General features: G+C 38.3%; 1 protein-coding gene across 10 annotated transcripts in view; it reads left to right on the top strand.

Annotated features, from left to right (window-relative positions):
• The window catches only part of ZMIZ1 (zinc finger MIZ-type containing 1), a 326,518-nt gene that overhangs the window by 184,474 nt on the left and 114,125 nt on the right, over nt 1-27,919 (top strand). For all 10 annotated transcript variants that reach the window (XM_031602968.2, XM_090144977.1, XM_031602969.2 and 7 more), the window contains 2 exons: nt 6,281-6,394; nt 18,026-18,131. In XM_031602968.2, coding sequence (XP_031458828.1) covers nt 6,281-6,394; nt 18,026-18,131 — 220 coding nt within the window. The remainder of the gene's footprint in view (nt 1-6,280; nt 6,395-18,025; nt 18,132-27,919) is intronic.

Here is a 27,919-nt window from a genome sequence, read left to right as displayed (position 1 = left end):
CATGTGAACTTCAGTGCTGAGTACATGCATTTCAGATGTCGTGAGCCCTGTGCAAAACTCACAGCATGCTGAGTATCTAGCACATAATACAGAGGAGATGGATTAGATGCCAGCTTCTGTATGACCCACAATTCGAGATGTGTAATGTGGTGCAAGACAAATTTTGCAGAACTTATAGATGAACCTGTTATGCAAACTAGGAATGACTTGGCTGAAGTCTGAGGAAAAAACCCGGAGTAAATATCTAAACAGAAAGCTTCATCATTTTCTTCTGGTGTATCTCTTTGTATGCATTGTGCATTAGGGAGAACGGCAAGGAATATTAATAGCAAAAACATATTTCTCTGGGCAGAAAGAATCAAAAGTGCTGTTATTTCAAAGAGAGAGGAGGGGCTTCATTAGGCAGGAGGAATGTTTGTGCTGTGAGCTGAACTCTGTCCTCCTTCAATCCTGATGGCATAGCTCCACCTTGGGGAGAAGCTTTGTGGTGCGGACAGCCCAGAAGATGGGCTGCAGGCAGGGGTGCTGATCCCTCCCAGCCCCACCTCGTCCCGCTGCCGCCTTTGGGTCCATTTGGGCAGCCTTGTGGGCAGGTGGGGAAGCTTTCTGCCCTACGTGGAACAGTAATTCTTAGAACAAAGAACAAGCTTGCACAGTTTAGGGAAAGAAGGTCTTGGGGCAGCCTGTCCTGAGAGTCTTTGTCAAGGAGGCACATCCTTATTTTTAGGTCCACCTCAGCCAAACACCAGCAGAAGGTGGTGCATTGTGTGCTGTGCCATTCCTGTGAGCTCTGCAGTGCCCTGCTGCTGCCTCCTGTGCTGCCGTGCTCAGGGCAGCTGCACGGCCCGTCTGGCTCGCAGCACCATGCCAGTGTGTGGGTCTTGCTGCTGGGCCCAGGCTGGCTCTACTCAAGGAGCAGCAGCCGCAGCCTTCTGCCCCACCAAGGAGCAGTTGCCACCCAGTTTTGATTTTCCTGATTTGCTAAATAGAGATTTTGCCAACAGTGCAGCGTGAGCAGACACAGCGTAGTAATGGGTTAATTTCAGAGGGAAGAAAAAGCCGCCGACAGGCAAGCTGGGTTTTCTTTTTCTGCACAGTCAAAAGCTCTGTCTGCTGCTGGTGTGCTCTATCGCTAATGTGAAATTCCCAGCCTCGCTGATTAGTGAAGCTAGACAGGGTCCAAGTGGCTAACCATGTGAGAAATGCAGTGACTGTAGGCTACTGTTAATTAACCTAGAATCTAGCAACATGGCATCGTGTCTGTGTGATAAGTTATATTATCTTCAGCAGCTCAATTAAATCAAGGAGTGAGACACAGAGCAGACGTAACTCGGCAAAATAAACAGACAACTTGAGTCAGCCTTCATAATTTGGTGCGACATCACGTAAATAAATGCGATAACTTGTTTAGCATAGTTAAGCAGTTTGCTGCTCAAAAACTTATTTGCATGACATCTCATTTTGAATAGGTTAAGTTGTGGCAAATTAGGACTTTGTCTTCAGTTTGATGTACTCCAAAGAAGGGAGAGAAAAAATCCTCCACCAGAAATACGCAGTTTGTAAATTCTACATTTGTTTTCTATAGCAACTACTTGAAACATATGGATTCCATGTTTAAATGATTCTTTTTCCATACCATGCTGACATGAGATAGCTTCAGCCCTGTGTAATTGGTCTTAATTTTGGCTGTGACTCTTCCATTACTTCTTAGACTGTTCTCCCTAACATACACAAATGTATACCTGGGTTGCAATCTTTTATATTTAGAGGGGATAAGGCTGTTGTTCTTGCTGTATTTCAATGTGGATGTTTGATTTCTGTCTCTAAAATTATGTGGAGCCTTTGGTTGCAGGATGTGGGCTGCACCCCTTTGGTGTGGGTGTGAAGACTGAAAGTACTCAATTGTGCTGTAGTATCTAATTTGACAAAGATGCGTTCTTTATTACATGTGCCTATTTCACACATCTGTGCTATGAAGCATATAGTTTGGGGCTCATTGCTGAGTTTTATTGCTTATCGGGAGTTTTTAGATACCTTCTAATTGGGAGGGAGTAACAATTTCCAGAAATGGCTGTATTTTGTAATGCGTGCACCAAAAATTGCCACATATCAGCTGCTCCACATAACTCCCCATGTGAATGTCATTTTATTCCTGCTGGTGACCACATAACAGTAAATCACGAAACGGACACACGGATGTTTGCTGTGAAAAAGAGTAAACTTATGTCCTTATCTGCATTGTCTGCTTGTATGTCTCTGTTGATATACAAGGATGATCTGTTATTTATTTAAATAAAATGTTTAAGTCACACATGGGCATGTGCAGCAGGTAGACATTCCTTTTTTCCCCAGAATCCAGTTCAAATGCCAGCTCCGTTCTGGAAGGAGATTCGCTGGTACAGTTCTTTCTTGTGGAGCACAGGAAGAGGACAGCGGGCACCTTTGCTGTTTTCTCCATTCCTCACACCAACTTACTAATTAAAGTGCTGCAAAGAGCATGAGGCTCCTTCCAAGACCAAAAATAAATGACTCAAAGAGACTGTCTCTTTAGAGCACCACCTGGTGATCCCTGCAGTAACGAGCCATTCACATGCATCAGGTATCTCTGTGATCTCTGTTCAGTCCAGTATTAGAAAATATTAGTCTTTTGGAATCAGAAATGATTAGTCTGAACATTTTATTAGGTTCTGCAGTAATGGAAATTGTCGTGTTTCACTAAAAACTGTCTAAGATGCAGATGATACTGCAGCCAGTCTGGTAAATAATCGATTCATTGAGTTCATTGTCTTCTTTCGTCTCCACTTCAGATTCTGTTCATACACTCTACTTGTTGCTAGCACTGTAGCTTGCAAGCGTGGTGGTGTTGCAGGTCCCATCTTTCATTATTACACTCTTGGTCAGCAGCTTTGAAGACATACCAAGGTGTGTCGTAGAAACATCTGGTTCTTTGTCGCTTTTTTCTAAACCATCCATTAGTGATTTTTTTCCTTGTTTACGTGAAGCACAGTTTCAAACTAGACGCTCCAGGCTCACGCCTTGCTTCTGTCAAGATGCTGCCAATAATTGCAGTTGAAGAGGATAGAGCCATGCATGGAAGTGCTTCACAGCTAAGCTGATGGATGGGTCTGGCAAAAGCCTTGTTTTGTACTTCTCTTCTTGGATCAAGAGCTAAAAATTCTCTTTAATTTCTAGTTCCGTGAATATAGCAGATGTAATAATATCCTTCTCAGGCAGCCTTTTTGTTGTGAGGGCGTGAATGACATTAGTGCTTTTTGCCCCAGGTGCAGCGTTTAAGCTGTCAATAAATAAAAAAAAATGATGGTAGACATTTGGAATGTTTTCTTACGTAACTCACCTGCCTTTGTGCTTTGATTCGGGCAGGATTTTTCTTCGCTTTCCATGCTTCCCCTTAAAAATTAACCTTGCCCTTTGTAATCTGAAAAAGAGAAATCTGAGGAAAAATGTAATTTAAAGCATTAGGGAAATCAGAAAACTGTAAGAAATATGCCACAGAAGGAACTTTGTTTAACTGGTAGGAGTGTCCCTGTGGGATCAGCTTTTCAGTCATAGAAGCTACGGAAGTATACTCCTCAGAATGTGAAACCACTGGTCTTTTGCCTTCTTCTTCTTATGGCTTGTCTGGGGCTTTTTAGCCTTTAGTTGAATTAATAGAACTGCTTATCTTTTCCGGCTGCTTTCTAAACTAATTTCAGTTGTGCAGAAGCATTTAAGAAGTCACAATTTCAGCATACCTTCTGTATTTAGGAGGTGGGCTAGGGTATCGTTCTGCAGCACTCGGTCCTGATGCAGTTAGAATACATGATGGGAAGTTAAAGGGCAAGCAGCTCAGTCACATAATTGAGGCCTTTCCCTCCAGAGAGAAGTGCAAAATTAGTGCAGTTTGGACTTCTGCTTTGCAAAAGGGATACTGCTTTTCTGTGATGCTAAGCAGAAATCAGCATTTTGGAATACTGAGCTGAAAATAAGTCTTTTGGCTGAGATCCCTCTCCGCTTTTCACTTGTTAGCCTAAACCTGTACAAAATTATTTGAGATTGATCTTTCATGTCTGTTTCACGTGTGTAGCTTACAAACAGTAACAGTGGTGAAAATAACAGTATCTCACTCAAGTTTAGCTCTTTTCTCCTGCAGATCTCGATTCATTTCACAAGGAGCGGCAGACTGTTAAAGGCAGTTTCAAGTACAAAGTTGGGAATTTCTCCATGAGATGTTTTTGAGTGGGAGGGGTGGTTGTTTTTTGTTTGTTTTGATTTGTTTCTTTTCCCATAATGAAATAGCTCAGTTTCTTCTGTGATATGTGCCCTATCAGTGCAGCATGTGTTCAGTGAAATGCAATTTGTTCACCAGCTTACGCGCATTTCTTGCCTCCTGGAAACAGTATGTTTGATTGTAGCAGAGCTTACACATGATGTTGTAGAGAGGTTTGAAGCAGCTTCTGTTTGCCCTGCAGATGGAGTACTGAAGGAGCAGTGTACACTGAAGGATTTGCTGTCAGGCAATCACTTCTCGGCAGGTCTAAATAAACCTTCAAAAATGATCCTTTTCTCTTCTACTTACACGATGCATAAGTCAAGCTGCTGGCCTTATTCATGGGGCGCTTTTTTTCATAGAAAGACTTAAGATATGCTTTCTTACACTTATTTGCTTGGACTCTTCTCTTTTGTGCATAAACAGAATAGTTTGACTTCTCCAACAACAAGATAATGAGCTGGCAAGAAAGGGTTGCTCTGTTGTGCAGCCTAGGTAAAGCTCTCAAGTGAGGTGGTAGTAGGAGCTATAGTCCATGTCTGTAGAGCAGAGGAGAAAATCACATGCACAGTGCCTGTCTGCTTTTTCAAATTCTGCTGATATTTAAAAATCCATGCCCTGCATGTCAGTCATCTCTTGTTAAAACAAGGCCTCTGACCAAGAGCCTTCTTAGAAGAAGGATTCCAGTAATGTGATTCAAAAGCTCACAGACTAGGAAGTCCTTAAACCCTGGCATAGGAGTGATTTTTTCCTCTATTTATGGTAGAGTTAATATCTATGCAGCTTCTCAGGCACTAGGGGAAAAGAGGAAAAAAACTAGGTTGTGAACATTATCATTAATCCAGATGCTTAGAAGTGAGCATGTTTTCCCAAATTATGCTACTGATTCAAAAATAAGGATGTATTTTTAAAATGATACCTTTGGGTTTTGTACCTTCTGGTTAAAATTATCATCATTTTCATGTTTTTCTCAGCTATTTCAAAAATTATAAACCTACTATTTAAAAAGATGCTCACAATTGCTACATTTCTTTTCTTGCTTCACATGCTCTTTTCTTTTTGTTTCTGGAGTTTTCCTTGAAAGACTTGTGCAATATTATTCACATAAATTGAATTCCTTCTTTCCTGTGCCCTCCTCCTGCCTCTGCTAAAATGCTAGAATACTTTAACAGTATAGCACTTTGAAGGATGATATTGTCAGTTATGATATCAGGTAAGCTTACTAAATGTCTCAAAAAGAAAAAAAAATAGGGATACGGTGTGTTCAGTACAAAAGCAGAGATTTCTCATGCAGATTTTAAAACAAAACCTTTATTTTCTCTCAAAATTATGCCAGATTCTTCAGAAGAAGTAAGATTCCATTCTGAGATATCTACACACTTCCAGTGTTTTCACATTTTCAATTGTATCAGCATCCCAGCCACACCTCAGTCAAGAACAATTCTTCCTATTTTTGTCATCTCAAAGTTGATCCTCCCAATTGCTCACTGTGACGCTTCATGGTAAACAGAAAGCAAAATTGATAGAAGGGATCAGTGTATTGTGTCAGTTTGGCTCTGTCACTGGTATTTCCTGAGACTGCTGGCAGGCAAAGATGAAACTCAGTATTGGAAGGCATGGCTGCACTGGCATGTCCCAGCAACTGAGCATGAGACTAAGATTAGGATTTTGAATGCAGAACTGAAATTTCACTGAATTTAGATTCAGACAGTTTTGGTGCCCAAGTTTGCAGATGTGAGAGGTAATGTTCTGGGGGTACAAGTATGGATGACCTCTGGGATTCCGGCTTTAGCTCATCTCTAACAAATTCATATTAGAAAATTAGGAAGTCTGCGATAGTAACGAGAATTAATTAAAGTAGGATCGTCTGTGTTTGCTTTGCAATTTCTGGTTTCACTTCCAAAATGTATACCATTCCTAGTTCCCAAACTTTGCATTAACATGATGTGGAAAGCAGCATGTCAGCCTTTGTGTGTGTGTTATTTACTGTGTTTCTTCATTTTCCTTTGTCAGCACTTACAGAACCCTGCGAACTTCCATAATGCAGCTACAGAGCTCCTGGACTGGTGTGGTGACCCCAGAGCCTTTCAGAGACCGTTTGAGCAGAGCCTGATGGGTTGTTTGACGGTATGTCCAGTCTGCATGTGTTGGCAGTTCTGATCCCCTGGTTTCTAATGTGTGGCCAAGGGGGTCTGAATTTTCTGTCTTTCATCATTTTATCTTTAACACACGAAGGCAGATTCTTACAACCGTTTATTTGAGTATGTTGCATCTCAGGTAGCAAGATTTAGTAGCAAGAAGTTAATTAGATGATAAAATGAGGAAAAAAAAAATGATACATAGTGTATACTAGGTTACTTTACATGTACGTACAGTATTTATTTTCATGCTTTGAAATTGCCAACTGAGATCTCTTCCTGTGGAGTTAACAGACTTCATGGGCATTTATTTCCCTGCCTCAGCCTTTGGTGTTTTGAAGGTCTACTTATATTCAACCTCAAGCATGCAGAACCTCCAGCTGAACAATGTTGCTACGTGTTTGGTTTGTTGCATGTATGGATTCCAGGTCTAATCCTAGCATAATAATTACAACAATTTTATTGACTTTGTTGTTCTTCCTTCTATTCATTTCTTATTAAGACTGCTGTCGTTTCTAAAGCAACTTGATTATAATGCATTGAAAACATATTTCATTGTGTGCTCAACAGCATTTTTTGTTTTCAGTGCTTTATTTCCCATGCATCCAGCAGCAGGTTCCACTCCAAAATTATTATGTTTTGTCAAGGCTTTAGAGGAATTGAACTCTGTCTGCAGTAGGAGTGTTCTAAAGCTTCACCACGATTTGCAGAGCAAGCCGATACAAATAGTTAGGAAGGAGACAGAAACTGTAAAATGATTAATGTAGAGATCATCTTTGTACTTGCTGGGAAGGAGTAAAAGCACAGGGATTATTCTCACGCAGTATGCAACTGATGTATAAAAAAAGACACTGAGACTTAGATTTAGGTGCAGAAATCCAAATGTTAAGGAATGGCTCCATCTTAGTGTGCTCTAGTGTATAGCATCCTTCAGATTCCTGTGTTGCAAAGTTGAAATAAATCCAATGATATAAGAAGGTGTGGATTTTATTTATGCTTTTTTAAAACTTAGCTGGTATTTTGAGGTTAGCATTCAAGAAAGGAGACACAACTCAAGTATGTGTAGACAACCTGTCCACTATTTCTCTGCAGATTTCTGCTAGAATGCTGTTAATGTGACATGCAACTTCCTCGCTGTTTAAATCTTTTCTTTCTCCATAAGCAGACTTGCAGCTCTGCCCAAGTGCAAGGTCAAGATAAGGTCTGACTGCTACTGATTCACTGTCCTTACAGAGCACGAGAAAGAGATGGAAATGTTGTATTCCTATCTGTAGAATAATAATACATAGTGCAATTTAATAACAATAATATACCTCTATCTATATTTAATACGCATATTAGAACTTAAGTCTGTCTCCAGGGAGTTGAGAGTAAGTGAAATATTAGAATGTTATGAGTAAATTTAACATTAACTTGCTTAATGATGTATTCTGTACTATCAAGAGCCATTTTTTGTAATGCTGACAAAGTTTATCAATGTTTTGCTCTGTGAAGATTACGCTAAAAGAAAACAAAAATGAAAAAACCCAACAATATGAAGGAGTATTCAACCTAGAACAAGATTATTGTCTTACTTTGCCAGTATTTACAATGACCTTCAAAAATAGCTTCCCTTAATACTCCTATACTTTTTAAAGCAAGTAGTCTCTACCATCATTATAACATCTGAGTTCCGTGGATTCCCAAGGGCAAGTGCAATTATTCCTGAAATTCTGCAAAAGCTAAAGATGCTTGCTTATAAGGCTCCTCCTCTTTATTGCACAGGATTTTTTTTCTCTTATGACACTATTCTGTTAGCTCTCTGACGAGAGAAAAAGCACTATACTAAACTGCTCTTAGATCCATCAAAGGATATGAGAGCATAATATTATCCTAGTGGATAATGCAGTATGTACTAATGCATATTGAAATGTATTAATGTCATGGCTGCAGAAGGGCAAGCTCTTTCAGGAATGAACAAATCATCCATTCACACACATCAAAGTTTAAATGCATCCAGGTGTAAAGCCAGAGTGCCAAAACACATCTGTTGTATTATGAGTAGAGAATTTAATGGTAGCTCTGCAAGTATAACAGATTATTTGCTTCTTTTGAGTCTATTTAATATTTTTCAAAAATTAACTTAGTTGAATTTATCTTATTAATTTTTTTAAAAAAGCACTCAGAGTCTTGACATCGTGCTTTAATATAATGAGTGGTTCTTAAATTAATTCTGTTTTTCCTGTGCACCATCTTTCTGTGTTCACTCTTGGTAATATCCGATTCCCTTTATAACAACAGTGTGTTTTTATTCCTGGTGCCAATCTAACAGAACCTGAAGGGATACAGAAAAAAGAGGTCTTAGAAATATTCTGTGTGGACATCACCAGCAAAACTTCCAACTTTATTTGTGGAATCACTTCTTTTGATGATAATATATAAAATAGCTTGCTAATAGGGGTTTCCTGTTCTTTACTTGTAATGCAAGCATTTACAGAAATCAGGTTAGCTAAACAGAGAGCTTATGTTGAACAGTAAATAATTGACTTTTATGTATCAGCAGTACTTTGATATGACTGAAATTGAAATTGCTGCTATAGGCTCCAGTGATGATCTGTGCAACCTAGCAGGTGTGAGTTTCCTATCTCAAAAGGAAACTTGGGAATTGGTACAGCAGCTGAGAATTTATCAGATAGACAGGTGTGTGTGAGTGTGTATGATTGTATTTGCATCACTGTTACGTCTGAAGAATCTGATGGACACTTATTCTAAAGTTTACCTTTTTATGTTTGGCCATAATATAAAGTCACTGAAGTGAGCAGGTAATAGAAGTTCATAAAAAACTCTGAACATTTAAACAAATAAATAATATATCAAGGATGGAGGGATCAGCTTTGAATGTGCTTTCTTTCTTGGAAGTTACAGGCTGCAGAAAGATTCCCTTTAACAGCTCTGATGGAACACATGTAAACAAATTATGCTCTTTCTCAGAGACAGCGAACTCCTTTCTAACTTCCCAAGGAAAGCTAGGTGTTAGTTTTCTACAGTGGTTATTTTGAAGACAGATAGAATTGTCCGTTGACAAAAATCGAATAAAAATTGAAATCATTAATCCTGTAACTTACTGAAATTGTAATGGATATGATTTTTGGTATGTGACTTTAACTCTTGCACAGTGGTCGAAGGAACTGTAAGATAGCCTCCGCTTTCCACAAAGCAAATGTAGCTATATTTTTATTATAATTGAAAGAGTTTCTGATTCTAGAGTTTGTAACTAATGAAGACTTCTAGGATGAGATGATACTATGGTAAGACTAATATTATTGATAACTTTAGGATTATTGGTATTTGAAAAACCTGTATATGGCGTTACTTTACTTTTGTCTGACAGAAATAACTTATGTTCCCATATAGCAATTAAAAAACAACTCTAGTTTGGCTGGACAAAGTTGTCTCACACTTTGCTCCTTTTTCTTATATCCACTCTAGTCTCTTCTCAAGGTCTGCTCTTGCCAAACAGTTGAACTTGTAAATGATCTCACTGAGGACATGGTTATCTTTAATGTTTGTGCTGCAGCAAAAATGGAAACCAGAGGACAGCTGAGAGCAAAATAGACAGATTTAAAGACTTGTCTGATGCTGCTTTCAGCAAAGGACAATAAAGGCACTTCTTTAGTCTCTCATCGTTCTTGAGAGTTACAACACACAAGAGTTCATCATTTTTAGGACTCTTCAGCAGTGTGCCTGAAAACGAAATACTGGAGAGAGAAGTACAGCTGAGTGCAGTTGCTCTGTAACTGTACCTACAGGGTTAGTCAAATTAAATCCTGACACCAGAATGATTTTGGACAGTAGAATGAATTTAGGTAAACAGGATGTGCTTACCTGAGTTAGCTGTTGGCCTGAGCACTGAGTATAAGAGAGCTTTTCTTGTGAAAAATGGCCACCCTGGTTGGGACATAAGACCTTTTTCTTATCTGAAAGTTGACTCTTCCTACCCAGTTTGACCACAAAAAGCTATGCTGAGATATTCATTAAAAATGTATTTATTTTCTCCACTGTCTTACTACTCTACATTTCCTCTCCGAATGTTGGGTCTATCTCAGTCATCAAATGTGAGAAATTCATGCATCTTTCTTTAAGTATTTCATCTCTAAGTTGAAAGAAAAAAAAAACACTCAAAGCTGCAGTCCTAGTTGTACTCAATCCAAAGATCATGGATTTCGTTTGAATCTTTTGTATTGCTCATAACTCTTACTAGATCTCAGTACTTCTTAAGAGAATTGCTGAAATAACAGGCATCTGTGTTTAACCTTTGGAAGTATCTATAGTAGGCTCATTTTTAGTGATTGTGATACATTGTACAATAACCTCTTGATATCTGTTTCTCCTTGGAAAATTGTGGAATTTAGATTGTTTAGACTTTTCAGTCATTTTTAAAAGTTCACGATACAGAAATCTACTATAGTTCATCCAATGCAAAATTAAACCTAATTGATTTTAAAAAGTAGGACAAAAGCCATATCTTTGAATTATGTCAAGTTTCCACAACAGGATGCCTCAAACAGCAAAACCAACAAAGTTGTGCTAATGTGTTCACAAGGTATCTACTCCTAGTTTGTCTTCACACCTGGCTAGATTCATTCTGCTTAATGCAGAAAAGCATATAATCACAGTCAGCATGGGACATCAAAAATTACTTTTCATAACCATTTAAGATCTGAATCAGAGTAATTGCAGTTGGGAGAGTTGGTTCAGCACGGTCTATACCCAGAAAACACCAGGATGCAGCTGCCCATTAGAGCCCTAGAAGTGTTGCTTTTAGTGTTTGCATCCAAGACTTCTAGACAAGAAGTTAATGGGGAAGGAATTCTTCTTCCATTGTCCGCTCTCCATGCATTTCCATTCATGTGCATTTTGTCTGTTTCCAGCACACAGCACCTTGGGCTCTGTACAAGCTGTACTGACAGAGCACAGCCAGCAGGCACAGAACAGTCCTCTCTAGAGCAGCTCATAATGCTAGCAAATAACTCAGTGTTACTGGCTGTCATATGACCTTAAGATATTCTAAAGCCTTTTTTTTTAAAAAAAAAAACTTGATTTTGTTAGTTGTGTTATTTTACAGCTTTGAAGCTTTTGTTTGAAATGTGGTGCTGTTCAAATTAAAATGCTTTTAATATTCCTATATTACTTTCTTCAGGTGCTGACTTTGTTTCATCTGTATCATTGCTCAAAACCTGTATGGACTCAGGTGACAACAGTATTGCAGTGACCCAGCGATCAGCTGGCTTTGTTAAAACATTTTTCTCCTCTGGGAGAAAATTTCAGTTAGAGTTGCTGTTCAGTTAGAGAAGGTGGGGACCTTCTCTTCTGTTTTTATGCTTGTTAGAGACATGCAGAGGAGAGGAGGAGGAGGAAAGGAGGAAGTATCCTTATTTTGCATGGTGTGTTTCAGGAAGTGACAAAGAATTAGATAGCAAGTATAGCATTTTATTTTATTTCATTTTGAAAATACAGTCCTTATCCACCGACTGGGGCTGGAAATATATTTAAGAGAATACTAGTTTGAACAGAGACTTTTACATCTGCAGAACCTGTCTAGCATCTGTTTTCAAGCATCAAAAACCAAAAACTAGCTAATGATGTGTAACTTTACTCACCTGCTTTGATTGTCTGTATTGTTGAGGCAGCTCTTCTGCAATTAGAATGTAAGAGTCACATCAGACCAAGACTTCAGATCACAAAGATATCTTCCTCCCTTTCCCTTTTTTCTGCTTGAAGCAGATCTCCATTCATGTTGCAAAATTCTTCAATTTGCTTCCTGTTTATCTGATCTCTGTGTGTTACCAAGGGGGAAAAATTACCATCTACATTGCAGAATTCTAATTACAAAATTTCTGCTGTAGTCTTCAAACTGCATTCAGATAATTTCAAGTATGCACAAGTGGCTGAACACAGAGCTGTCTGAACTAGCAATCAGCTGGCATTTTTAGTTTTGAGCAGCCAGCAAATTGAATTGGAAAAATTCATTCTGATGCCAGCAGGGGGGGGTGCTCTTGACTGCTGCTAGTTAAGAGATTCTTTGAAAGTGCAACATAATGGGAAGGGAGTTTTGTAATAAGCAGCCATATAGCCCTCTTGATTAACAGGCCTGTTAGGTTAAGAGGTACGTTGTTCCAGTACTTCGTGGTGTGATGACAAGAAGGGCAGGGAGGAGAGCTTGCTGGGGTGTACATCCTTAGTCCTGCAGAAAGGAAAAAAAAAAAAAAAAAAAGCAATTAAATTCAGCAGAGAAAAAGAACTTGGTAGCTGAATTTCTCAGCTTTTCTCATTATTAAAACTTAACTCTCAAAATTTTGCCCTCACTGTCAATGACCCTGTCATCTGGATCTCTGCAAAGCTGTGTCACAGGTGGTGAATTTGACATCTCAGTTATGAATGCAGTATTGTCCAGATTAAAGATTTGAAAGGCTTTTGGAAATCAGATTTTTGTACTGGCAGTTACCATTAAAATTATGTTTTTTTGCAAATAAGTATGCATTAGTTTTAGTATCAGTACTATATCTCAGTTAAAATAAAAGCTGGATGTTTCTAGTTTGTGTCGGAAAAATATTAGGAAACAAGTTTGTAGAATACCATAGAGGAATACTAAGTATTGAACCTTGTGCTGGCTGGCTAAGCAGTTTCCTCTTTATCATTATGGTGTCATTGACAAATATATATTATATATATATATTTGTGCTCTACTTTTCCACTGAATTTCATGGCATGTGTGCTTAGGCCAAGTAAGATGCATGCTCACAGCACTGCGGAATGAGATCGTGTTTGAATGCACATTGCCACTGTGTGTTATCCGAATCTTTGCCTGTGTGCTGAAGTTGAATTTGCAGTTAGAGAAAGCCCAAGTATGTTAGCAAGTGGTATCAGATCACTTAACCATAATGTTGGTAATTGATACCGTGTTGATTCAATCCCACCTGATCAACATTGTTACTCAAGTATGATCTAAATCATGGCAGATTTCACACTTGGGAGTGTTGCTTGTGTGGGTCCAGGCAAAGTGGCATGACACCAGCTGGCAACAGGTATCCACATTGCTGAGATTAAGTTTAGGATGGATGGATCTAAGAGAGCTTAATATCTTATCTTTTTCCCTAATCTTAAATGTTTTATAGATATTGAGTAGTCTGCTATAAAAACCCCAACCGCCAGACTCCAGAGAGAGATTGGTACTTTGTTCTAGTGCTTGAACCTCAAAAGTTTTCCCAGTATTTATCCTCAGCCACTTGTACACTGGGCAGATGAATTCTAGTTGCACATGAATCTGATGGATTCATGATGAAGTTCTGCATAACTCACACAATACTGATTTTGTGCACACATGTGAAAATTGATTATTTGAAGCCAATCCCCTTATCTGCTGCTCTTTTCTCTCGGATTAAAATGAAACTAGTGATACATTCTTCAGAGATTCATTTTCAACATTTTATTCATGTTGTTGATGTCTGAATTCATTTCTTCAGTATTTCTGCCTCACCAGTTATGCCTAATTTTCTGTTTTGGTGTCCGATTTTTCTGTGCATCTATAATAGTTCATACATGTTTTAATTTTTGAAACATTTCTACAGTTTTTCAAGGTTATTTTGAACTCTTATCATGGTCTTAAGTGTTTGCAGACTCCTCTGCATGTTATCATGTAGAGGTTTTGCAAGTTAACTTTTTTCATTGTCTGTGTCAAAATAGAACACATAGAAATGGCCTGTAGCTAGGACATGTTGTGATCTGGCAGAGGAATATTAGTCAATAGTTTATAAGTAAGTTTATAAGCTTTTATAATTTTAAAAGTTTTTTAAGTAAGTTTATACTAATGTCATCTAAGCTCTGCTCGTCTGTTGCAACGATGCCATATTGAGCAATGTCAAAAGCCTATTTGAAATAAGATAGATGCACTACTTTCCTTACATTTACAAGGCAAGTTAACTCATCAGAGAAGAAAACTGCACTATGCTGATGGATTCGGGGTGATGTTCTGTATTGCACACATAATACTGATTTAGTAATTTATTTTGTTATCAGAACGAGTAACTGTAATTTCTGAGATTCATCTTTTAACCATCTCACAGACAGAGATCTGGTGTGCCTCCAAAGCCTCTGCCTTGAATGAATTCCTGGCAATAATCATAAGCAGTTACCAGGTTTGCCCAGGCTAGTTCCTTTGAGGCACTCTGAGGTACATTTCATTAGGGTCTACTGGTTTGAATATGTTAAATTTACCAACAGTCTTCTAGTTGATTCTTTGTGTTTTCTGGACCATATTCATGCAGAACATTTATTGTCTTGCTTCTGAGAATCCCAATTTTTATTTAAAGAGATAGGAAGTCCCTGGTATACAATTTCATAGGAGGAAAGCCTCCCCAGTATCCAATGAGCAGTATAAGAAATGATGCAATGCTTCTGCAGCTGTGAGCAGCCTGCAGCCCTTGTTGGAGGGCACACAAACCACTCTATTCAACTTTCAGTTTAATATAAAAGTAAGTCTTCGGCTGCTACTATTGAGAGAAGGATGTTAAATACAGTCAGTTAAAAATTTTGTGACAAACCTACAAATTTTTGACAGACCCTACAAAGACACTGGACATAAAGTTGACCTGCTGTATCCGTGTAGGCAGGACAGTGGCTGAGGAGCAGTGTGTAGCATCCAAAGGCTGGGGAGCAGCAGGACATGGCGTGACCTCCTGAGCACTGCCAGAGCAGTTTGTTTCACACAGCTTCTTCCAGCCTTAGAGGAGTGGGGAGAAGAAAAACTTGGGTGGAAAATAACTGTTGGCAAAATGGAAATTTTATTAAAAATGTTTGTTTTCCATTTAGTAGTTGGGCATTTTGGTTTTGCTCTCTGAGGGGAGGAAGATTTTCTGTCCTCTCTTTCAATGGAAAACCTGTCAAATTTAGATTATTTTTTAACAAAAGTGAATTTTAATTTGTTTTCCTCTATTATTTTTTTTTAATGAAAAACTTAAGCAAAGAGTGACACTTGACCGGCTGACTTCACCAGGCTTACAAATTTGGGTTGTTCCCCCTCTCACTTGCTCTCCTGCCTGCTGTGCTTGTGGGAGAGGCACAGCCTGGCCCATGCCATGTTGAGCCTGCACAAGATGGTGCCCAGGCCATAAGGGCATGGCCAGCACTGTGAGCTCTGCTTTCTATCAGCCACAGCAGGGTACAGAGCAGGATTTTCTCTGACTGTTAGAGGAAATTCAGAGAAGGAAACTGCTGCCAAATGAGAGTGTAAGAGAGTAGACCTTGGTCTGCTCTTTCTTTCCATTCTCTTTTGTGAAGACATTGCAATCATAGGTAGTCGTGTGTTCAGGAGTTTATGATTTCTGTATTTTCTGAATTGTCTTAAGGGACCTGATTTCCATAATTAGCATAATGTCAGTTCAGAGTACTGACTAGACCTGTAGCAAGTGTGTCTCAGTATTCATAACTGCACTTTTTAAAATGAACTAAGCATAGAAGCACATGATGCAGGTTTCTTTAGTTACTGTGTGCTTGCTGATGAATGGGCGTATCTGCCTTCGTTCCTGACTGGCTTCAAAATGAGTAGTTTGATGATAATGCTTTTCCAAGAAAGAAAATGGGAAGGCCCTTTCTTTGTGATCATGTGGTGGATGGTGCCTGAAGGAAATTAAATAATGTTTACGCATTAATGGCACATTGTCCTCAGGAACTTTTAACAAGGCTTTCATTAGTTTAAATGAATTCTTCTGTTTCCTACCGGTCCCTTCTCTTGCATGTACCTGTCAGTGAGCTGCGGTAACGCTGGGATTCAGAAAGGGAATACTTAAGCATGGAAGTGTCCCCTGAATCTCATAGCAACCCACCATTTTTTTCCTCCTCTTGTTGATCTTTAATGAAATACAAAATCTCTAGTTGTTATCTTATTGTTCTTTTCCATATATTTTGTTTGTTCTAATTTTTATCTTGATGCTAGTTCAAACTCAGCCTCATAATGAGAATATTAAGAACTGTTGTATGTAAATGATTAAAGTTTGATCTACCAAATCAGATGTTTTTTCATTTATCAAAAATATTTGCAGCTTTCCTCCCAAATTATTTTCTCTTTCCTGTAGTCAACTTAGTCAATTTTAACTGTAAGGAGAAACAAGAGCTAAAATACAGATATGAGTGTGCACTACTGGTAGTACTGCTTTGTAGTATTGATAATTCCAAATTCTCTTTTAACTCCCCTGAAGTCCCCTACTGCTCAGATTTGAGACTGGGAAGGTAGAAAAAATTAGGGAAGCATCATTCCTGCTTGGTAAATTCAGATGAATTTGTAATTTCTAAATTAGTAGGAAAAGCAACAACAAAAATCTAATAATATCTAGGATAATTCTTTCTTGAGAAAGTGGATACTGGAAAAAAAAATGCCAGATAATAAGCTTCATGTTACAGTGTTCAGAATGTAGGCCAGAAAGGTGAATTCATTTATAATCTCTAGGTTGTCATATATCTTGATTCCTTACTCTGTTCTGTGTCATTGCATCTTTGGGGAGTCAGTGCTGGACATGGGTTATTGCACCGTCACTGATTTAGAAAGAATTTTTCAAATGGAGATGGGTGGGAAAAGGATATCTAAGCTATTTAGGATTGCAACTTTCTTTTACTTCACTCAGGGAAATGGTGTTTTGTTTCTTGTGGAGTTCTTTGGCCACTGTTTCAATTCGAAGTTCTGAAAGAATATGTTAAGTGTAATCAGTTTTCTCTATGCTTCAGAGTCTGAAGTCATCCTGTGCAACCCAAAGGCAATTAAAAGCTCTGCTGTGAATAACTGTAGCATAGTTTGCCAGAACGACCACAGTATTGTGTTTATACTATACAGATTTTTATGAGGATACATTCTTGGCTGATAGTTGAGTTGCTGGCCTGGAGGAGCTGTTGACTACTTTCCATCCTTAACCCTGGTCTGTCATTTACCTAGTTCGGCTAGTCCTACAAGAAATTTAGATTCCTTCTAGTTAAGCTCCTTTTTACTACAAGAAATTAAAAAGGAAAAAAAAAGAAAGAAAGAAAGACCAAGCCCTTCTTTCTATATTTAATTTGTCTGGCAAATAGGCACAGGCCTATTTATTCTAAAAGCAATAGTAAATGTTTTTCGCAATACAGTATTGTTGAAATGCAGCAACTGTGACACTGATCACAGTAGAGGAGGAGGGCATTTTAACCTAAAGGACATGTGCAGTGCTCTTAAGAATAGGGCCAGGAACTGTGACCCAGGGACAGAGATGTAGGAGATTGCTTATTCTCAATTCTCAAGTACAGTGAAGTGTATTCTGTATAATCTTCTCATATGGTCTTTTTTTAATTTATTTTTTTCTGGAAAATCTTTGTCCCTCCAACTTTAAGTGATCTATGAGGCTTTTCTTCTGGCATGTGTTTAAATAACGAGATCACCAGAAGAGATCCATGTGTTCACTTTGCTGTGCTTGCAGTGTTAACTACAGACTTATATCATATTTGTACTGTGGATATTGCAACAGCAGATTCAGTTGTCTAACATTAGTGCTGATAAGCAGGTTAATGCAACTTTGAAAGAGGCTCGAGTAACCCCTAATGAAGCTTTCTTTATTTCCCTCTGCAGGTGGTTAGTCGAGTGGCAGCTCAGCAAGGATTTGACTTGGATCTTGGATACAGGCTACTGGCAGTATGTGCAGCCAACAGGGACAAATTCACTCCAAAATCAGCGGGTAGGAAACGTCTTTTTTGGTATATCAATGATTTTTGAATGATCATACTCAGAATAACTACTGCTTACTACCTAATTGGTTCTTTAAAAACAAAAGACAACTAAGTATACCATGGCAACAGTGCTGCAGATCCTAGCATTTTAATAGCATGCTCTTCTGAAGACAAATGACTAAGGCAGCATGCGTGTTTCCCAAGTAGTGCTGTTTGTTGTCCTGTTTGATGAAGCATTACTTTCAGAAACACTGATGTTCAGTAATCTCAGGGAGGGAATGAGCACTCTCAGACCCCTCCATCTTGATAAACCATTGATTTTATGTCATATGTCAACCTCTCTACATCTTTCACGTTCAATCTGTAGTTTCAGATACAGCTGTTGCCAGGCTTTCATTTCCGGACTGCATATGTCTGTGTAAAGAAGTAGCACAGTTTCTTGTAGGTCTACTCATTTGTTTTTGAATTTTGAGGTATTTTACATAAATAATCTGTTATGGGGCTCTGATGAAGTAACAATATTTGATTATGATGTATCACTATTGCTCTTTTGTATAGTAAAAGCATAAAATGCACTTTAAGATCTTGCTGCTTCTCACATTGTGTTGTATTTATCTGGAACATTCAATTCTGATTTTTTTTTTAGCTGATGAATCCCAATGTAATGAGTACTGGCTTGAAAAACAGGCAGATAGATGCTCTGTTCCAGAGTATAGATAACTTTTCTGGTTAGCAACTGATACACAGTCGCAGTGTTTGAACATCAGAAAAGATTACCTTTTTCCAAAACAGTAATGTGCAGTCAACTATGTGGGTATTAGTAGCATTTATTTTTATGTTCCTTACCAGTTTTTATCAACCCCGAACTTCTTTCTCTCATAACTGTCCTTCAGTCTTGAGAGCTCTAAGGAGTTCCCCACGAAAAAGTGGCTTTCATATCATAGCATGTTAATCGGACTCTCTGATTAATCCTCTGTATGGGAATGGATTATTAATTTTACTCAATTAATATATAGTCCAATGAACTGTCTAATTTTCTTCCAGGAAAACTTTGTGGAAGATAAAACATATAGTTAACCAGGCACAATCTCCCTTTTTCTGAATTCATAGCAAGCTTCTCCAGCTGTTAGCTGTCACTTCTCTGTGGGGTTTTTAAGGCTTGTGTGAGGATTTCAAGCTAGGAGTGCATTAACCGAGACTTTTGATTCCTGGTAAAAGTATTCATACTCCCTCTCAACAGTTCTTTCTGAGGTGTGTCTCTATCAATGTGGAGGTGAAGTTGTCAATCTTGGGGATTTTTTCATGTTATAGTCCTTTTCCTTTCTAACAGGCATCAGAGGATAGTCTTGAAAGCCACTGTCAGTCGTAGAATAACCCAGTTTTTGTGTTTTATTTCCACAAATAGTTATTTTTTTGGAGTATCCCTTTCTGTTCCCCCATGCTCACTACCCCAGCAATCCATACAGATTTCAGTCTTTCCATTGTTAATTGATGCAACACAGGGAAAGTTGATAATGAAGTCACGAGCTCTTCTCCCAGTGTAATTTAAAAAAAACTGCTTTTCAGTCTTTTGTTGTCGTCGTTGTTGTTTTTTTGGCTTTGTACTTCCCAGACACATACATAACTAATATATTACCAGTGATCTTAAATAGTTGGTTTCACAACTACTTTAGTTTTATCATGTATTTCGTTGTTTCAGCTGTTGTTCCTGGGATTTCAGCATGCCCAACCACATTGCATTTTTATTGTTCCTTTTGCCTGTATTAAGTATTCATAACTTGGAGCATGCCATAATATATTTTGTGAAATATCAAATACAGTCCCTACTCTTAATGGTGTTAAGCTCACATATGACCTGCAAGAGCTACAGAATTGAATGGGTTGCTTGTAAGACTGACAGGTGAGGATTACAGATATGAAATTGTTTCAAACCTTCCCAATTTTTCTTCTTCAACATCTGAACGTATTTTCTGAAGTAACAGTGGCTCTGCTCCATCATTCAGTTATCATAAAAATGTTGAGATTGTCTCTTGCTTGTTGTTGTTGTTGTGTTGGTTGTTTTATTTTAATAGTGAACATCATTGAAAGTGGCATTTTATGATTTGCTTAAGTTGATAAGGATTCTTGCATGCTGTTTTGAGTAACTCATTCTTTTTCCTTTTAAGTCTATTGAAAGACACCTTCAACATTTCTTCATCACTTTCTGACAGAAGTTTCCTAATGTAGATGGCATTATCTTTAATGAAGAAGAATTTGTTTTTCCCTTCCACTGGGCTGAAGGGAAATTTACAGTGGCTTGAATTCATCCCTTCAAGTAGGAATTTAATGCTCCCAAAGAGATAGCTCTAAAGATACTTTTAATCCACGGTGTGTAATTTCTGACACTCTGAATTATGAAAAGAAAAAACTTAAATTAAACCCTTTGGAGGGCCACTTGCTATTAGTGCCTTTGTATAAACTACTATGAGACTTATTGGCTGATGTCCTGAAGGTCAGGACACCTCTAGTGGCCTTATATTGGTGGCTCTCAGGCTCTGCAGCTCTGCTCAGTGAAATTGGTGGATCTCCCCAGGAAGAAACTGGCAGAAAAGTGTTTGCTGGTATGGCTCGATTTTTGTCTGGCTGGCTCTCCGCAGAGCCCAGCTGAGAGTTAGGATACCCATGGTGGTGTCCAATGGTATCTGTAGTTACAGTTGGAAGACATCTGGAGCCTGAAGTAAGAGAGTGTGACACCTGGCTTCACAGCTGGCTCGGAAATACACACCTCTGGTTAATGCAGTCAGCCCCACACTATTTCATGCCACTTGGTTTAAAAAATTTTAGTGATAGGTCTCTGCTAACCTGTCTCATAAACTAAGAGTCTAGGGAATGATTCCACAAACTGTGAATGGCAGGGAAGGATGGACAGCTGGAGCCAGGCAGGGCAGAAGCTTTCCCAGGTGGCACAGCCTCAGCCAGAGGAACCCACAGGAACCGACCAAGAGCTGTCAGCTCCTTAGCTGTTCCCAAATTCAGTATTGCCAAGACAGTGTTTGATGTTGTGCTTTGTCTGTCTTGTTTTACTTGGCCGTTGAGATAGTCAACAATTAGCTAATATTGTTTTGGAATATGCCTTGGGGGGACACCCGTGTGGCATGAAAAATATTGTAAACTTGTCGCGCACTTTTAAATAGTAATGATGGTTTACTGACTGTTCCTTTTGTCTCTGCTTTCTGGTGTTTGTACCTGAAATAAAGTGGTGCCTCCTTTTATTCTTCTAGCCCATGCTGCTGCATCTGGGCTGCTGCATCAGCGGGAGGTCAGATACAGCGTTTCCCACCCTGAAGACAAATGACAAAGTCTTTAAAAATATATGTCTCTCTTTTGGTGACAGCTGCTCTCCAAATCTTCCGAGGCAAATTCCTTTGCCTTGTTGTGACACCTATAGGGAATGGCACAGCAGGTTAGCTGCATGCTCATTTACTTTCAAACTGCAGCAACCTCAGTCGCTCTTAGTATGCGAGTGCAGGGGTGTTTGCGTATTCCTTTCTTTCTACCTTATGTCTGAGTTCTGCTTTCAGAATGGTGCCTGCTTGGACATCAAAACTTTTTCTGAGCATGTTACCTGCTGCTTTTATTTTATTTGGTAGCTTTACTTTAAGCCCATTATTTAAGTAGAACAGAATATAACAATCAATGTTTGTTCAAAAAAAATCTGAGAGGGAATCATTTTCTGTTTTTTTTTTTTTTGTTTTTTTTTAATACTTTATTGAGCTACTGAACTTCATTGCTCTTATAGCTACTTTTGCTTTTGTCAGGAGGCCAAGCTGAGGCCAGGCAAGGGGGTGGCAGGATGAGATCATACAGGGAGCTTTGTCAGAAAAGGACAGTGTTCAGTATCTCTGAAAAAGAGAGAGAGAAAGAAGCCCGAGGGCAGAGCTGTGCAGAAAAGGTACTTTTGCAATCACTGAGGAGCTACAGCAAACAAATGCTCTGATAGCTTGGATGGGCAGCTAAGTGTTACGTGCTTGATACAGAGATATCAACCTCTTTTTGATAATGGCTTGTTTTCAGTCCCTTAGGTTCTGCTTGTTGTGCTTTTGATTTTACATTTGTAGAGCAGGATTGGTTAATTTTCTTAATTGTATGTGAAGCATAAACTTTATGCTTTGTATACATACATTTTACAAAAAAATTTATGGTATTCGAAGATTTTACATTAGGCTTTGTTGTGTTTTTTTTTTTTAAGCTTTTATCACTGTAATGTAACTGTAAAGTAATAGGGCTGCTCTTAGTCCATACAGTACCAAAGCTATGAGTAAAATGGACCCCAAGTTAACAAAGATATTTGCTGTAAGAGTATTAGAAGGTGGTGGTATTAAAACATCAGAGGACAAGATAGTGAAACCTAAGTTATGTCCTGATTAGAGTATGTTTTAATGCCTTGCTTCAAAATAATAGTATAGACTAGGCAAAGTATATTTTGGCGTATCGTTAAATCAAACTTACAGACATGAGAGAAAAAGGAAGAAAGAATGAGAGTGCAATAGACATGTGGAAAATGTAGAAAGTAAGGAGTATGTCTAGAGCATAAAGCTAGATGACCATTTTGCCTAAGTTTCCAATAACACTCATATTTTCTGTGGAAGGGAGGCAGCTAAAAGGATTAGAAGTATGGAATGGAAATTACTGCACCCAGTGCTGATGGCATCCCTTCAGCTTGCAGAAACCAAATGATCGACTTGCCTACATTTGGAAAGAAATAGCATATGAAATGTCAGTCTGATACCTCATACCGAAGATTGTCAGCAAATCAAGTCAGAATGGTCTCTTACAGTTGGAGAAGAAACGTGAATACTGTAGTTGCGTTTAGGAAAGTGACTGACAAGAATATGTAGGCAGCTGTATGAGAACAGAGTAGAACAACTGTGCTTGGGTTGGACATGAAATTAAAGCTGAGCGGAGTTATGAGTTGTATGTAAATAATAACAAAGTAAATGCTTAGAACAAGGTGAGTTTTGAAGTTACAGGACAGTGCTGCCACAAAAGCATATCGGGTTAGATTAGCATATAGATAGAATAAAATGTGGAAATGAGAAACAATTATGGCAGTTGGATTTGGAAAAGGCTTACAGAATACAGACACTGAAATGAAAGATGAAATTGCTTTTAAAAGATAAAATTCAACAAACTTATGAAAAGGACTTTATAATGTGGTTCTTAATGTGGTTGGAAGCTGGGTTAAAAACCTTTCTTATTTGTGAATTCCTTAATTCTGGTTACATTTCTGTGCAACTGTCTGATCCAGGGCCTTAGCATTAGTGTCCTAAAACTGTCCACTTGACACACTTCATTAAAGTAAAAGTGGCACTTTCTTTTAGCTGTTACCTCCTGAAACTGCTTTTGATGCAGAAACTGACTACCTTTCAGGTGATCTGTAGGTTCACTTCCCAGCTCTTAGCACGAGTTCTTACTGCGTGCCCTTGACTGCTTTACTTTCTGTTTTGTACTCTTATAGGTTTGAAGCAAGGATAATAATACATCTTCCATCTACTTTTATTTGTCTGGTTTAATTAAAGTCAATATTATGCAGGGCAGAAAATACCTTTTTCCCTGTAGGTGTGTAGTAGAGTCATGGTTACACCTGGGGCAATTACACTTTATTATCACATAAATAAATAATTCTGTTCTGAAACATGTATTGGCAAACCATATTTGTATTGTGACTAAGACTGTCTTTCCTAAAGATTTATAGTGTATATCTGACTTGCACAAGTCGGCACTTCTCCTTGATCAAAACGAAGTTAGTACTGCTTGGTGGCAAGTGGCATTGTCTGTAGTTGGTGACAGCCTCATTTGCACTGACCGCATAAAAGGAGATCCCAAGGAAGACTCAGTGTACCCAGCAGATTTGTCTCACCCTTGAGTTTGATCAGAACAACACAGATCTCTGCCAGAACTGCAGTTTGGAAAATTCTATTGTGTATCTTGAGCCTCTATCTGATTGGCTTAGCATGCAGTAGACTACTCAGGAGCCAGTTAGCAAGCATCTCAGAGAGAAGCATCTGAAGAGCATGCAGAAAGAGAAATGCTGTCCCCAGTAAACCTTAAACTCAGCTGTTCTTGTTTACCTCTCCTCTGGGGTGTCTGCTGCTGATGTGTTTGGTCTCCATTCCACAGAAGAAGAAACATCAGGCAGTTTTTCATTATCAATTGGTTGGCAGTTCTTCTTTAATGTGAGATTTAGGGCCTTGTGACATACCTATGTAGATAGGTATTATTTTGCTGGAATGGCAATTCCGTTCATTGTTGGTATTCACTGTTGTGCACGCTTGTTTATAAAGGAGGTTGCATGACAGAGCTTCTGCTGCTTTTTTTCTGTCTAGGCAAAATATCAGGTGCTTTATCTGGCCTGTTCTTTTTGACATTTGACAGGTCCTTGTTACCATGGTACCAATTTTGACTTTTTTGAGAAATGTGGCAGTAAAACTCTGTCACTAGGTTGGAATGTTTTTTTTTTGTGCTAATGCCTTTGCTGTAGCACTTAGGAAAATTACAGGGGCTCAGCTATAGCAACAAGATAGCTCTATTGTTTTCTTATTCCGTGCCTTAGATTTTCATGAGACTTGTAAGTCTCCCTGAACACTCACTGTACTGCAGATTTAAAGTGTATAGTGAATTAGCTTGTTGTGTGGTTCCAGAGCTCTGTCTTTTATAAGTGAGCACAACACGCTTTATTTGTACTGGAACTGGCATTCTCCAAAGAAAATGTATGTTGATTTCTATTACTTTTTTCTGTCTTCTTCTAAAGGGACCCCATATATGTTCAGAAACTGAAAATTTGGTGATTGAAACAGGTTAGAGCTTGGTCACAGTGTGAATTTTGATCTTTCATTTTTTGCTGTTTGGAGTAATGTATCTGTTCCTCTGAACACAAGGCAAGTCACAAAGAAAGAAGGAAGGCAGCTGTGAAAAAACATATATTCATAGGAAAGAAGAAAGCAAACTCTTCAAAACAGCATTTGCCCTTTATAAAGTTACCTTTTCTCAGCTTACAGCATGCCATCCTTAACGTGTTCCTTTTTCATCTGCAGTGCATCCAAATGTACTTCCCTGCCAAGGCTTTTGTCAGCCTGTGTGTCTTGAAGGCATTCAAAGTTCAAAAGCAGTCCAGCCATGAGAACAGTAATGTAGTCAATGGTAACTCATAGTAACTTCCATGGGTACCGGTAGCTTTTTGCTGCTGGTGGGCTGGATGACCAAAAGCTTGAACTTTGTGAACAGATCAGGTCATCAAGTTCCAGGACAGCCGATTCAATCCCTAAATGCAGGCAGCCTCTTAAGAAAAGTTCTTGCTCCTAATTCTCCAGAGAGGACACAGTTATTGTGAAACACTCTGGTTAATAGACAAGATGTTATATGTCATGTGTCTCCTTATACAGAGAAATTTCCATACTGAGAAGTCTCACTGAGTAAGTGTTTTAGTATTTCATCCATTTTAATGCACAGATTCAAATACACCTATTAAAGTGTGCTGACAGCAAGGTACTTAAATAAGTGCTCTGTGATAAAATATGTTCATTTAAGTATCAGTTTAAGAATAATCAACAAATCATCAGGATTCATCATTTTAGCTTGTTCTAATTTGTATTAGTCTTTGTGCCTATTCTGAGAGGGAATTCAAGGAGAAAGACCACAAAATAACAGGAAAGGGATTTGAGAAGTGCTATTAAGTAATATATTCCCAAAACAAACACATTGCTTCATACAGTGAGAGCTATTTTTCTGAGCAATGCAACAGAGGTTAGAATGTTCATGTTTGATAATGCTTCTGGATCATTTCCATTTTATGGATTCGTTTTGTCTCAACTTCAGTTTCTAATAACTCACATAAAGAACACTATTAAGTTGAGTTTCCTCTACAGATTTTCCAGATACTGAGGTAATTACCCTTTTTATTTTTTTGAATATCTGACAAAAACTGCACGGGTATTTGTTTCTCATTGTGAACTTTTTTTCAATATCCTAATAAATCCACACTTACCTTATTAATTCTTGACACATCTGTATATGCTAAATCATGTTTTGTGGCAGTTATCAGTAACTCCTAGCTTGAGGAATGAATGGAAGAAGATTTCACTCAAAAATTGTAATGAAGTTTAGTAGCTTAACAATAATAAAACCCAAATGAAACTAGAAACTTAGTTGTTTTGAATCTCGTTTCTGTGACTTAAACCAGGCTTTTGTGAAAGTACAAGAAACAAAGCTGTGATAATGAAGGTGCTTCTGGACCTGTAAGATGCCTCCATTGACACAAGTATTGTGGAGGTTCATAGCATTTCCTAATGTAGCAAAAGGAAAAAGATTATTAAGTGATTATTAACTGATAAGATGCCTGGACATTGTGCAGTCATCAGTGAATGTCTTTTTGACTGCTATTTGTCTGCATAGTGTTTCTGCTGAACCTATGCTTTGTTGTTGTGAATATGCATTTCTTTTGCACAGTTACAAAAAAAGGGTTGTTTTTTTTTTTTTCTTTTCTATATGCTTGATTTTAGAAGTTCACTCTCAGGCTTTTTATCTCAGCAAAACTTAAGGTACTAGTATTTCATGTAGGAACTTAGCTCCTATGGAAAATGTGATCAACCTAATGATTAAATGCAACCCCTTTCAATGCAATCCTTATTTCTTGGAGAAATATCTACATTTAAAGTGTACTGAGGTTACTAATTTTCATAGGCAGAACAAGCTATAGATTTTTAAAAATCCCCTGCCTGCCTCTGTTGTTGTTTCCCAAACCCCCATGTAGGCCTCAGTAGATTTGCACCTGCAATTGCTCACACTAACCCTCAGTTTTGGGTGTTCACAGTCTGGTTTAAAATGTGCATTTTCTAAAGCAAGCTTTCACAAGAAGCATACATTTAAATGTTTTTAAAGGCAAATTTTACTGACTTGGCTTTGAACTCAATAATAGAAGAATGAACAGGGGCTGCTCCCAGGGACATAAATTGAAAAAAGAAAGTCTGCGTACAAAGCAGGGTATTTGTTTCTTGTGTGATAGTCTCCCCTATGATTGTCTGGTCAGACCCAAATGACATTAATCTTGCTCACTCTGGTAGATATTGTCTTTCCATCATAGAAAAAAAAAAAAAACACAAATGAAATTATTTAGTGTATTTACTACAGAAGTAATTTCAATTAAGACAAAGAACCAGAGAGACCTCTAGGTTCTCAGTGTGAAAAATGACTCACTGCTGGTCTGAAATGAGATTGGGAGATGTAAATTGTTAGAAATTTATTACAGTTGCTGCCTCCCACTGGGAATGTTGGAGTGGTCGTAGTGGTCCTTGAGAAGCCAGATATTGCAGAAAGCAGAAAGAGATTTTGCCTGAGAAGTCTACTAGCACGACAGCCAAATGAGTTTGTTTGAAATAATTAGCAGTAACTACAGTAACTGCAACTCAACCTGCAATCAATGAAGCGTTGGAGTTATCACTGCTGTGCTGTCTTGAGAGCTAAAGTAAAGATTCAGGGTAGATTTTTGTTAGAACTGAAATTATATGAACTTCCTGTGTCTGGTTTGTGATGATATCTGTTGTGCCTTGCCAGACAGTAAATTGATTTTAAATTTTAATTAATTTATCAGGTTTCTAAGATGAACATCACTGCATGTATGTTGGAGAAAGGCTGGATTGTAGTTCAGCCATATTGAGAACTGAAGAAACAAATGTTCTTCCAAAACCAGGTGATTCTTTTTCCTTCAGTGTGTGGAAAAATGGGTAGATAAAGGCAGATTTTTTGAGGGTTTCAAATTCAG

The sequence above is a fragment of the Phasianus colchicus genome, chromosome 8 (assembly GCF_987193195.1).
Source record: "Phasianus colchicus chromosome 8, bPhaCol1.hap1.1, whole genome shotgun sequence".
NCBI lineage: Eukaryota > Metazoa > Chordata > Aves > Galliformes > Phasianidae > Phasianus > Phasianus colchicus.
The sequence above is the reverse complement of the archived record's forward strand: the minus strand, read 5'-3'. Positions and strand labels throughout refer to the sequence as shown.